Source organism: Phacochoerus africanus, chromosome 11 (genome assembly GCF_016906955.1).
Source record: "Phacochoerus africanus isolate WHEZ1 chromosome 11, ROS_Pafr_v1, whole genome shotgun sequence".
NCBI lineage: Eukaryota > Metazoa > Chordata > Mammalia > Artiodactyla > Suidae > Phacochoerus > Phacochoerus africanus.
The window spans coordinates 45,841,824-45,854,658 of NC_062554.1; the positions used below are offsets into that span (position 1 = coordinate 45,841,824).

General features: G+C 49.7%; 1 protein-coding gene across 1 annotated transcript; it reads left to right on the forward strand.

Annotated features, from left to right (window-relative positions):
• Positions 1-6,223: 6,223 nt before the first annotated feature.
• UPK2 (uroplakin 2) lies at positions 6,224-9,129 on the forward strand. Its single transcript, XM_047753075.1, has 5 exons — positions 6,224-7,010; positions 7,484-7,618; positions 7,809-7,947; positions 8,205-8,275; positions 8,668-9,129. Exons 1-5 carry the CDS (start codon positions 6,935-6,937, stop codon positions 8,802-8,804), a joined length of 558 nt encoding a protein of 185 aa, XP_047609031.1. The 5' UTR covers positions 6,224-6,934; the 3' UTR covers positions 8,805-9,129.
• Positions 9,130-12,835: the final 3,706 nt, after the last annotated feature.

Genomic DNA, 12,835 nt, shown 5'->3' on the forward strand with positions numbered 1-12,835 from the left:
TAGGTTAAGGATCCAGTGTTGCCACAGTTTTGGCTTAGATTGAAACTGCAGCTCAGATCTGATCCCTGGCCTGGGAACTTCATACGCCACAGGACGGCCCAAAAAGAAAAGAAAGAAAAAATAAAAAACAAAACAGAAAAGCCTTTCCTGTACCCCCAATTCCCTCCAGTTATCTCTGTCTTTCCCTTCCCGGCCAAGCTCTGCAAAGAGCGGTCTGCACAGTTCTAACTCTACCTCCTCCCAGTTAGCCCTGGACTTTTTCAGTCTGGCTTCTACCCCCCTCACCCGCAGGAATCTGCTCTGAAGGACACGCAACCCTCACGATCCTTGGCCCAGGGACATTTTTCGGCCCAGCCTTTCAATCCTGACCTTCATATCATCCGACACCTCCTTTGTGAAACCCTCCATCCACTTTCTCCTGGTTCCCCTCCTAAGGCCCATTCCGCCTTCTTCAGCCCCCTCCCTCCATCTGTCCTTTAGATGCCGCATTTCCTAGTATCCTGTCCTGCGCGGCCTTGTCCTTCCCTTCCACAACTCTCTTCAAGGACTCTTTTCTCCATGTGCGATTTTGCCCATGGCCCACCTTCCCTCTCTTTACCCAGACTTTCCCCCGGTGCTCCAGACTCATAGACTCAATTATGAAAACATAGTTTTCATCTGATTTGCCCAAGATATTTGCATTAGTTATTACTGTGTAACAGCTTATCCCCCAATTTAGTGGCTTATAAAATAAACACTTATTCTGAGAATCAGAAATCTAGGCAGGACATAGTTGGGGGTCTCATGAAGTTGCACTGAAAATGTCCCCCTGGGCTAATCATACAGAGGACTGACCAGGGCTGGAGGATCTGTTCCAAGCTCATTCATTCACATGGCCGTAGGTTGGAGACCTCAGCTCTTCTCCGGATCTTGGCAAGAGCCTCAATTCCTTGTCACGTGGACCTCCCCTTGGAGGGGGTCCCATGTCCTCCATGGTGAGTAATCCATGAAAGCAAGGTGGAAGGTGCCATGCCTTTTAGGACCTAGCCTCAGGAGGGACCTACGTCACTTCTGTTGTAGTCTGTTGGCCACACCCACCCATGACCTGCACCCATCCATGACCTGCTGCCAGTCCATTCTCCACACTGTTTCCAGAATGATATTTACACAAGTAAAACTCCTCAAAGACTTTTGAGATTTTTTCCCCCATTATAGTTGATTTATAACCTCAGAGGCTTTTGTTTTCTTCAGCATAAAAACCAAGTTCCTTAACATAGCATGTAAACCCACTGGCCACCCAGCCAGTGGCTAGAACTCTCACCATGTCCATCCTTGAATACTGCTTTCTAGCCAAGAGCTATTGTTTGCAGTTCCCAGAATGTGTTGGGATAACTCACATCTCTGAGCCTTTTCATGTGCTGTTCCCTCACTTTGGAATATCCCCTTCCATTCAGGAAGGCTAATGTCCATTCATTCTCCAAAACTCAGAAGCAACTTTTTTTTTTTTTTTGCTTTTTAGGGCCGAACTCTCAGAATATGGAGGTTCCCAGGTTAGCCATCAAATTGGAATTGTAGCTGCTGGCCTACACCACAGCCACAGCAACACCAGACCCAAGTCACATCTGCAACCTACATCACAGATCATGGCAATGCTGGATCCTTAACCCACTGAGTGAGCCCAGGGATCAAACACAAATTCTCATGGATACTCACCAGGTTCATTACCACTGAGCCACAACAGGAACTCCTCTCCTTTTTATGGTCACACCTGCAGCATATGGAAGTTCCTGGGCCAGGGACTGAATCTGAGTGGCAGCTGTGACAATGCCGTATCCTTTAATTCACTGTGCTGGGCTGAGGAACGAACTTGCACCTCTTTAGCAACCTGAGCTGCTGCAGCTGGATTCTTAATCCACTGCACCACAAGGGGGAAGGTCAAGAACTGTCTTGCCATCTCTGTATCTTATCACCTAGCATAGTACCCACCATAGAGAAGTTGCTCAACAAATGTTTACTGAATGAATAAATGCATGAGCTGGAGTTCCCATTGCGGCTCAGCAGTAACAAACCTGACTAGCATTCATGAGAACTTGGGTTCGATCCCTAGCCTCAGTGGGTTAAGGATGCAGCATTGCTGTGAGCTGTGGTGTAGGTCGCAGATGACACTCAGATCCCACATTGCTGTCACTGCGGCGCAGGCCGGCCGCTGTAGCTCTGATTCGACCCCTACCCTGGGAACGTCCATATGCCACAGGTGAGGCCCTAAAAAGACAATAAATAAGCAAGCAAGTAAGCAAGCAGGCAGTTTCTGGGTGCCTTGTACCCCTGTGGCATGTGTGGTATACAAGTAACAGCTGATCCATGTCTCAGTCATGTTTCCCCCTCAGACTACCTTTCCTGCCCCATCTCTCCCTTTGACATAATTGGAAAAACAAATTCAGAATTTTGTCCCACTACCTTTCTTGCTAGCTCTGTGGCCTTGGGAAAGCTATTTATTGCCTCTGAGCCTCTAATTTTCATCTGCACCAAGGATTAATAAAAAGGAGAGGATAAGATGAATTACTTATATTAATATTTATTGAACCAGATACTGTGCTAGGCACTCTTAAATAAATTAGCTTGAGTGATAGTCATAGTATCCTGGTGAGACAGATTTTTTTTTTTCCTTTTATGGTTGCACGTGCAACATATGGAAGTTCCTGGACTGGGGTCGAATTGGAGCTGCAGGTGCTTGCCTATGCCACAGCCATGGCAACATCATATACAAACCGCACCTGTGACCTACACCACAGATTGCAGCAACGCTGGATCCTTAACCCAAGGAGCAAGGCCAGGAATCAAATGTGCATCCTCACAGACACTATATCCGGTTCTTAACCCGCTGAGCCACACCAGGAACTCCATGGCGAGACAGATTTTATACTCTGTCTACAGAAGAGGAAAGTGAAGCTCAGAGTGGTTAGGTAGGTAACTTGGCCAAGATCAAAAAATTCAAAGAAGATTTGGGGCAAGTGGTGATATCATGCAGCATTAGAAAAAATAAAGAAGCATCCACTTGTTTTCCAACACTGAACAACTGAGATTTTCTTACTCTCACAGCTTTTTCCAGCTTCATATCCAAGGACAGAGGCTCTGCCATTTCCCATCAGACCAATATTTGCTGAACATTGCACCTTACCTCTAGGTCCAAGTCACCAGGGTTTTCCCAGTCTGCTCCTACAGATTCTCACACTATCTCCACATTTCTTCTGCACCTTTATTTTAAAGCATTTTTATACCTGTCATACCTTGCTAGATAAATGGGAAGGAATGAATCTTCCCATTTAATAGGTGAGAAAATTGAGGTTCAAAGTGACTCACCAAAAGTCATATAGCATCACTCCTCAACAGGAGGACAGCAGTCCCCACCAGAGGGTAACATGTCCATGGAGCCTAGTGGACACATTTTTCTAACTGACTGGGAAGCAGCAGAGTGGTATTGTGGAAGGGGAATCATAGGTATATCAAACAGACTTAGGTTCTGATCCAAGCTATTCTGCTTGCAAACAACCATGTTCAATTTTAAAAAAAGAAAGAAAGAAAGAAAGAAAGGAGCTCCCATCCTGGTGCAGTGGAAACAAATTCAACTAGGAACTGTGAGGTTGTGGGTTCCATCCCTGGCCTCGCTCAGTGGGTTAAGGTTAAGGATCTGGTGTTGCCGTGAGCCGTGGTGTAGGTTGCAGACTCAACTCAGATCTGGCGTTGCTATGACTGTGGCTGTGATGTAGGCTGGCAGCTGTAACTCCGATTAGACCCCAGCCTGGGAACCTCCATATGCCGTGGGTGTGGCCCTAAAAAGAAAAAAAAAACAAAACAAAAAACAAGAGGAATTCCCTTGTGGCTCAGCAGGTCAAGGATCTGGCATTGTCACTGCTGTGGCTCTGGTTACAGCCATAGTGCAGGTTCAATCCCTGGCCCAGGAACGTCTGCATCCCACAGGTGTGGCCAAAAAAGAAAGAAAGGAAGGAGTTCTGTTGTGGCACAATAGGATTGGCAACATCTTAGGAGTACTGGGACACAGGTTCAATCCCTGGCCCAGCACAGTGGGTAAGGAGCCAGTGTTGCGACAGCTGCAGCTTAGGTTGAAACTGCAGCTCAGATCTGATCCTTGGCCCAGGAACTCCATATGCCAAGGAGCGGTCAAAAAAGAAAAGAAAAGAAAAAGTACCATAGTTAGAGTAAATCTGTTTTAGGAGCTATTCTTTGGGGCAGAACAGAGAGATCAGGAGCTCCTTAAGAGCAGAAACTTACCTTTACATCCCTCGTGCCTAGCACGGTTCTAGGGACATACCTGGTATTTAATAAATATTAGCCAACTTGGATAGGGGATTTGGAAGGAAAGATGCAGGGGAGGGAACTTGAGTGAGTTGAAAATTGAGAATCCAAAGGGAAGACAGCCTAGAAAGAGTAGGTCCAAGAAAGAGATCCCAGGCATTTGTGGCCCTGGTTCCCTTTTTCCAAGCCATGAGGAAATCCTCAGAGGAACAGAGTGCTGTGGCTTTAAATGACTTCAGCGTTGTCAATGAATCTGCTCGGCTAAAAGAGTTATCCTCTTGCTCCTTCGCTTGTCCTCCCCCTCCTCTCAGCTCCCCAAACCCTTCTCGGCTGCTGTGATGGGATAATTAGATGCGAGAGCTCAGCACAGATGATGCTCCAGTTGCCTAGCAACTAATGGTTTCCATGGAGACCGCAAAGCACAGCCTCCAGAGCAGCCAGTGAGCAGCTCGGCAGGGCAGGGAGAAGACGCAACTCTCAGCTCCTCCAGAAACCTGGGGAGGGCCAGGAGTGGGGAAGAAGGGGGGGATTGGAGGGCTTAAAGGCGCAGGCCCCTCTTATCCTCTTAAAATCTGGTCAGAGCTCTGCCCTCCCCTCCCCTACTCTGTCCCACTCATAATTTCAGATGGAGTTGGGGGCTTAGGAGTGGACCCAACACAACCTACCCTGCAATAAACCCAACCTTCTTTCTGCTTCTGGTTTGTGCCTGAAATGGGAAAAGAAATCTCCCAAGTGCAAGTGTAAACATCCTCCTGGGTTGGCGATGGGATCTGAAGAGTACTAAGATCCCTCAGACCTGGAATTTCACCATTTAGTCTTTCCCTCTCTCCAAAGTTCTCAATGTGCAAAAGATCCTCTTTCAGTTTGCAGAGCAATGATAGGATCTTCTAAAAGGGGACAAAAGCCAAGGTGCAGGAAAAATAGAATTCAGTTCTTCACCCAAAGGCAGCCTGCCTGGGAGACAGGGGTGAAACACCTGGCCCTGATCTCCATCAGAGGATCCAGAGTGTGTGTGTTTGTTGCTGGGGAGGGGGATACAATATAGAGCATCTGGTGACTCAAAGTATGTGCCTCCCAGAGTAGCATCAATCAATGTTACCTGGAAGCTTGTTAGAAATGCAGAATTTCAGGCTTCACCTCAGACCCACTGAATCAGAAACTGCATCTTAACAAGATCCTTCGTGATTCATACGCACATTAAATTTGGAGAAGCGCTGACCTGAGACCCTCCTCCTCTCTGCTTGGGCCCATGAGTTCTATCTTTATTGTCACCTCGTGCTCATACCCCAGGCTTTGAGCCTACCCTTCCCACCATGGGGGAAAGGACACAAGCCCATCAGCCCCTCACTTCCCTACCAGGACCCTGGCCCTCCTCTGGGACTGGAGAAGGACAGAGGACCCTCTCTGTGGAGGTCTACGACCTCTCCTGACCAAGTATTCCACTCACCACAAGTGGCTCTACCTCTCTGAGTCTCAGTTTCCACATCCACAAAAGGTGGCCAATGCTATCTGCCACCTGGAATGGCTGTGAGGGTGGAGCAGGCAAAGCCTCTGTGCCATCAGAGAAACTGTGTCTCTTTTTCATTTTCTCCCAGTGGGTTTCTTTCTCGTCTTTATTCTTTTTTTTTTTTTTCCTGTCTTTTGTATTTTTAGGGCCATGCCTGTGGCATACGGAAGTTCCCAGGCTAGGGGTCCAATGGGAGCTGTAGCCCCAGGCCTACGCCACAGCCACAGCAATGTGGGATCTGAACCACGTCTACAACCTACACCACAGCTCACGGCAACACCAGATCCTTAACCCACTGAGCAAGGCCGGGGATCGAGCCCACATCCTCATGGATGCTAGTTGGGTTCGTTAACCGCTGAGCCATGATGATAACTCCTCTTTCTCTTCTTTATTCTCAAACAGTTCAACAAAGGTTGCTGACCAAGGCTGACGGTGCCCACCCCCCAGCCCCCCAGACAGGGCCAGTGCCCACCCCTTGGGTCTCTCTGGAAGTCCTGCCCAGCATCAATTGGCTCCACTTTCCAGGAGGATGGGAAGCCCTGTGGCCCCTGGGACTCATACCCCTCTGCGTCTCCCAGAGTGCAGGACCTGGCCTTCAGGAGACACCAAGAACTGGCTCCCCCGGCTCTGCTGCCCCCACCCCCTACTACCAGTTTCTCTCCCATTCCTGCCCAGCCCAGGCCCCTTGAGGTTACTCTCCTCTCTCTGTACACCAGTGCAACCTCAGAACCTGCTTCTCTCCTGGGAACACCCACCACCACGTGGGAGAAGGGGTCCTCTAGGGGTTGGGCCCCAGATACACTTGTAAGCAGGAACACACGAGCCCTTACATGTGGGTGTCGGGGAAGAAGGGGGTTTTCCACCCCCCCGCTTTAGTCACCCTGCCCCTCTGCAGCTGCCTGAGCCACCAAGATCCAGCCAAGTTCTCCTGCCTTCTGGCCTGAGGGCCAGCTCCCCATCCTGAAAAACCTGTCTGGGGGCCTCCCCTGAGGCTGTAGGGCCCAAGGGGCAGGTTGAACAGGATTCCCCTCTGGCCCCTCCTACCCCCAGGACAAAACCAGAGCCCCAGGACAGGGCCTTACTTGCCTCAGGAAACCACAGCTTGCCAGCACCCAGCCCAGCACCAGCCCAGCTATGGCATCCCCATTGCCTGTCCGGACCTTGCCCTTGATCCTGATTCTGCTGGCTGTCCTGGCTCCTGGGGCTTCAGGTCTCCACCATCTCTGGCCAGGGTGGGGAGGGGCTCGGGGGTCTGGAGGGGAGGCACTCTGCCTCAGGGCTCTCAAAGCTGGCTGACTAGTCAGTTGGTGGTCGGGGACTGATGAGGGCAGTGACCAGGCATCAGTCACTGGGCCCAGGGCACACTCTTGGTCCCCTTCCTGACCCATGGGGCAGGGAGGTGTGGGGAAGGATCCAAGGCTTTGGATAGGGGTGGGGTTGGGCCCTGCCCCCTCCTGGCACCCAGGGTCTGGCATCTTGGTGGAGCACCCAGCTTCTGCAGCCCAAGCCTGCCACCTGGTGGTCAGAGGGGCAAAGACTTGGGTTCTGCTAATGGACTGCAGAGTGGAATAGAGGCTTCATCCTTACAAAGGTCCCCCTCCAGGGCGTGGGCGGGCAGAGGGGGGTAGATCTGAGGGTGAGAGGGGGATGGATTCTCCCCTGAACTCCCTCCTGGCCCTCCAGCCAACTTCAACATCTCAAGCCTCTCTGGTCTGCTGTCCCCTGCGTTAACTGAGAGCCTGCTAGTTGCCTTGCCCCCCTGTCACCTCACAGGGGGTAACGCCACACTGATGGTCCGGAGAGCCAATGACAGCAAAGGTCTGCTACCCCCTCCCAGGCATTCCCTAGTCCCCAGAGATCCCTTCCCGGGACACTCCCAGCATCCCCTTCCTTCTCTATCCACCCCCTTCTTGGACCGTCCATACTAAATACTGCTGGTCTCTCTGCCTCCAGAAATTTGACCTTGCCTTTTGCTCCCCCCCTCCTCCCACCCATCCCTGATTCCTAGTGGTGAAATCTAGCTTCATGGTGCCTCCATGCCGTGGACGCAGGGAGCTGGTGAGTGTGGTGGACAGTGGGTCTGGCTTCACAGTCACCCGGCTCAGTGCATACCAGGTGACCAACCTTGTGCCAGGAACCAAATACTAGTAAGTACCAGATCCAGACCTGGGGAACCTGGGGGAGGGGTGACAGGAGGAGAAGCTGGGCCTGACTTTTGTGGTGGTGGTGGGATGTGGTCAGCATGGGGGAGAGAGCGAGGGCAGCTAAAGGGCTCAATAATGGGCCTCTCTTGGGCACCCCAGGAGGCACAGCTGTGGAGGAGGAAGCCGGGGCTCCCTCTTACCCTCTGTCCCACAGACTCACTGAGGATTCTCTTCTCTCTCTCCCAAACCTCACCACAAAGCATCTCCTACCTAGTGACAAAGGGGGCATCCACGGAGTCCAGTAGAGAGATCCCAATGTCCACGCTTCCTCGTAAGTAACATCTCAGGACCCCAGAGCCTCCCCTGGGCCCTCCCACCCCCGCAGCTGCCCCTCCCCGTGCTCCCCTAGCACCTTTGCGTACCTTATTCTCACACCGAACCCCTGGCATCTTAAGTGGCTGTTGACTCATCTGCCTGCACCACTAAACTTTGTGGGTAGCAATTGTGTCCGATTAATTTCTGTATCCTCCGCGCCTGACATAGGCCATGCTTCATAATGCTTGATGGATATCTGGATCCCTCTGATCATTAGTTGGTTGGTCGGATGAATAAATGGATGAAGGGAAGGCTGGCTGGATGAATGGATGAGGGGCAAGGCTGAGAACCTCAGGCAGGATGGGGGGGCCTCCTGCCCACAAGGGCCTCCCCCTTCTCTTCTGATAGGAAGGAAGGTGGAAGCCATTGGGCTGGGGATGGCCCGGACAGGGGGCATGGTGGTCATCACAGTGCTGCTCTCTGTCGCCATGTTCCTGCTGTTGGTGGGCTTCATCACTGCCCTGGCACTGGGTGCCCGAAAGTGAGGAGGCGGCAGGCAGCAGGCATCTCCAAGAAGTCCAAGGCACCGTCCTTTCCCCCAGCCCGGGACTCTACTCCCAGGCCACAGTCACCAGGCTTTGGGCCTCCCCTCCCTGCCCCCCTCCCCTGCAGCCCTTTCCTCCCTCTGTCCCTCTGCTTGTTCCCTAAGGCCTCAACTTGGCCTAACACTCCCCGTTATTCCCCTCGCCCCACCCCCTGGAAATTGGTTTCCTTCCATTTCAGCTCTTTAACCAACCCCTCCGGGAACAAGAATTCTCCCCTCCCTCAGTGAACTCAATCCCTCCAATAAAGTCTGATGCTGTGTTGCTATGTGTGTCTCTCTTCGATGGGCTTCACTTTGGGGTGAATCTATAGATTCTGTGTCCGGGCTCCAGGTGCTCCCAGGCCCCTCTCTGCCCCAGAACCCCAGAGTTGCTTTTCCCAAGAGGCAGGAAGGATGAGTAAGAATCCAGGAGTCAGAGTTCTCAGACCCACACCTGGGCTGTGGGTTTTGTACCCTCCACAGCAGGCCACCCAGCCAGGGGCCTAGGGGTGCGGTTGAAACTGAGACTGGTGCACCAAGTGGGGCCCAGAGGCCTGAGGGCTTTTGTGGGGGCTGGCAGAGCAAGAGGAGATGCTGGGGGAAAGAGAGGCTCTGAGCAGGAAAAGACAGAAGGCCACCAGGTGAGACTCAAGGACAGAATAGGCTGAAGGCGCCCCAGGAGGAGAGCAGAAGCGGAAGGATCTGGTGGTGGTGAGAGGCTAGAGAGGGATGGTGGGGTAACTGAGGGAAAAAAGCAGGAGTGGTCAGCCCATTCACTTGTGTCCTCTCCCATATATATTCCTCCTAACAGTGATCTCTGCCTTGCTCTTAGGCTAAAAACCAAAATCTTTGAGGTGACCTAGGTCTCTCTCTCCCCTAACCCTGGTGACCCTGGTGAGAGTACATCAGAATGCAATCAGTTACTACCTCTGACTGACACCAAGAATTTTTCTATTTTTATTCTTATTTTTTGTCTTTTTAGGGCTGCACCCACAGCATATAGAAGTTCCCAGGCTAGGGGTCGAATTGGAGCTGCAACCGCTGGCCTACGCCACAGCCGCAGCAATGCCAAATCCAAGCCACATCTGCGACCTAAACCGCAACTCACAGCAACCCTGGATCCTTAACCCACGGAGCCACCAGGGAACTCCCTAGGGGGCTTTTAAAAATCCCAGCATCCAGGCCTGACCCACGCTAGAACCACCATGGCTTGCATGGGAGCCAGGCATTAGTGCTTTTTAACGATCCCCGGGGGGTGTTCTCTCATGGTGCAGCGGGATAAGGAACCAGCATTGTCACTGCAGCAGCCTGGGTCACTGCTGCTGGAACCCAGGAACTTTCACATGCCTCGGACGTGGCCAAATATATATATCCCCAGTGGATTTCAGTGTGCAGCAAAGTTTGGAAATTACTAACATAAACTTTTATTTTTCTTTTTTGGCTGCCCCGCAGCATATGGAGTCCCTGGGCCAGGGATCCTGGCGAGGGATCCTGCGACCTACACCGCAGCTGTGGCAAGCCGGATCCTTTTAACACACTGTGCCAGGCCGGGGATAGAACTTGCATCCCTGTGCTGCAGAGATGCTGCCAATCCTGTTGCGCCACAGTAGCAACTCCAATATTTAAAAAATATTTATGCTGGAGTTCCCATCATGGCTCGGGGAAATGAATCTATTATCCATGAGGGACACAGGTTCGATCCCTGGCCTCACTCAGTGGGTTAAGGATCCAGTGTTGCCATGAGCTGCAGTGTAGGTTCACAGACTCAGCTTGGATCTGACGTTGCTGTGGCTGGGGTGTAGGCCGGTGCCTACAGCTCCAATTAGACCCCTAGCCTAGGAACCTCCATATTGTCACAGGTACGGCTCTAAAAAGACACACAAAAAATATTTATGTTGTTTAAATAAACAGAAAAAAATCGTAACCATTTTTACATGTACAGTTTGGTGGCACTAAGCACATTCACATTGTTATGCAACCACCACCTCTACCCATCTCCAGAACTTTATTATCTCAAGCAGAAATTCTGTACCCATTAAATAATAAGTCCCCATTCCCTCTTCCTCCACCCTTGGCAATTCCTGCTCTACTTTCTGTCTCCATAAATTTGGCTATTTTAGGTAACTTGTACAAATGGAACTATACAAAACCTGTCTTTTTGTGTCTGGCTTATTTCACTTAGCATATTTCAAGATTCATCCATGTTGTAGCATTTATCAGAATGTTATTCTTTCTTAAGGCTAATATTCCATTGTTATGTATATACCATATTTTATTTATTCAATCACCCACTGATGGACATTTGGGTTATTTCCACCTTTACAATAAGACTGCTCCGAACATGCGTATAAAAATATCTTTTCAAACCTCTGATTTCAACTGTTTTGGGTACATACAAAGAATTGAGATGGCTAGATCATATGATAATTCTACATTTAATTTTTTTTTCTTTTTAGGGCTGCACCCACAACATATGGGAGTTCCCAGGCTAGGGGTCGAACTGGAGCTGCAACTGAGGCCTACGCCACAGCCACAGCAACGTGGGAGCCAAGCCTCATCTGTGACCTACACCACACCTCATGGCAATGCCGGATCCTTAACCCACTGAGCGAGGCCAGGGATTGAACCCGCGTCCTCATGGATACAAGTCAGGTTAGGTACCACTGAGCCATGACGGGAACTTCTACATCTAATTTTTTGAGGGACTGTGCCACTTTACATTCCCACCAGGAACTCACAAGGATTCCAATTTCTCCACATTCTAGTCAGCACTTGTTGCTGCCTGCCTACACCACAGCAATGCCAGACTCGAGACGCGTCTGTGACCTACACCATAGCTCACGGCAACGCCAGATCTTTAACCCACTTATTGAGGCCAGGGATCAAACCCGAAACCTCATGGTTCCTAGTTGGATTTGTTTCCATTGCACCACGACAGGAACTCCAACACTTGTTATTTTCTGTGGTTTTGCTCTTTTTTGTTTGTTTGTTTTTTTGTTTTTTTGTCTTTTTGCCTTTTCTAGGGCCACACCTGTGGCGTATGGAAGTTCCCAGGCTAGAGGTCTAATCGGAGCTGTAGCCCCCGGGCCTACGCCACAGCAACGCCAGATTCGAGCTGTGCCTACCACCTACACCACAGCTCACAGCAACACCAGATCCTTAACCCACTGAGCGAGGCCAGGGATCGAAACTGCAAACTCATGGCTCCTAGTCAGATTGGTTAACCACTGAGCCACAACGGGAACTCCTGTTTATTTTTTTTAAATAGCTTTTATTTTTACTGATTGATTTTGGTTTTTGCTTTTTAGGGTCGCACTGGATGTTCCCAGGCTAATGGGTGGAATCAGAGCTACAGCTGTCAGCTGGCGACAATGGATCCGAGATCCACTGAGTAAGGCTAGGGATAGAACCCACACCCTCAAGGATACTAGTGGGATTCATTTCTGCTGTGCCAAAACCAGAACTTGTGCTTTGTTTATTTTTATAATAGCCATACCAATGGATGTGAAGTGGTATATCACTGTGGTTTTTATTTGCATTTCTCTAATGTTAATGACATAAAAGCCCACCTTTTCATGTGCTTATTGGACATTTGTATTTCTTCTCTGGAGAAATGTCTATTCAAGTCCTTTGCCCATTTAAAAATTGGATTGTTTGGGTTTTTTGATGATTTATGGCCATTATATATTCTGGATGTTAACCCCTTATCAGGTACATGATTTACATGATATAAACATTCTCAAATGATACACAAATTTGAAAAGGGCTATAAAAAGGTGGATGCATCACAATAACTTTCATTTTACAAAATAAAGATGAAACATAAGGAAAAAGACTGAAAGAAAATACATCAGAATGTAATCATTATTATCTCTGGTTGATAACAAGAATTATTTTGTTTTTTCTTCATGCTTTCTATACTTCCAAGTTTTCTGCATCAAACATGATTATTTTTATAATTAGGAAAATTATCACTATTAGTTATTATTATCA

What these genes read in the sequence shown, in the direction of transcription:
- UPK2 (XM_047753075.1), top strand. Translation starts at nt 6,935, where the DNA reads ATGGCATCCCCATTGCCTGTCCGGACCTTGCCCTTGATCCTGATTCTG. An exon ending in CCTGGCTCCTGGGGCTTCAG is followed by an intron (nt 7,011 to 7,483) that starts GTCTCCACCATC and finishes CTGGCCCTCCAG; the next exon opens with CCAACTTCAACATCTCAAGC. An exon ending in GAGAGCCAATGACAGCAAAG is followed by an intron (nt 7,619 to 7,808) that starts GTCTGCTACCCC and finishes CCTGATTCCTAG; the next exon opens with TGGTGAAATCTAGCTTCATG.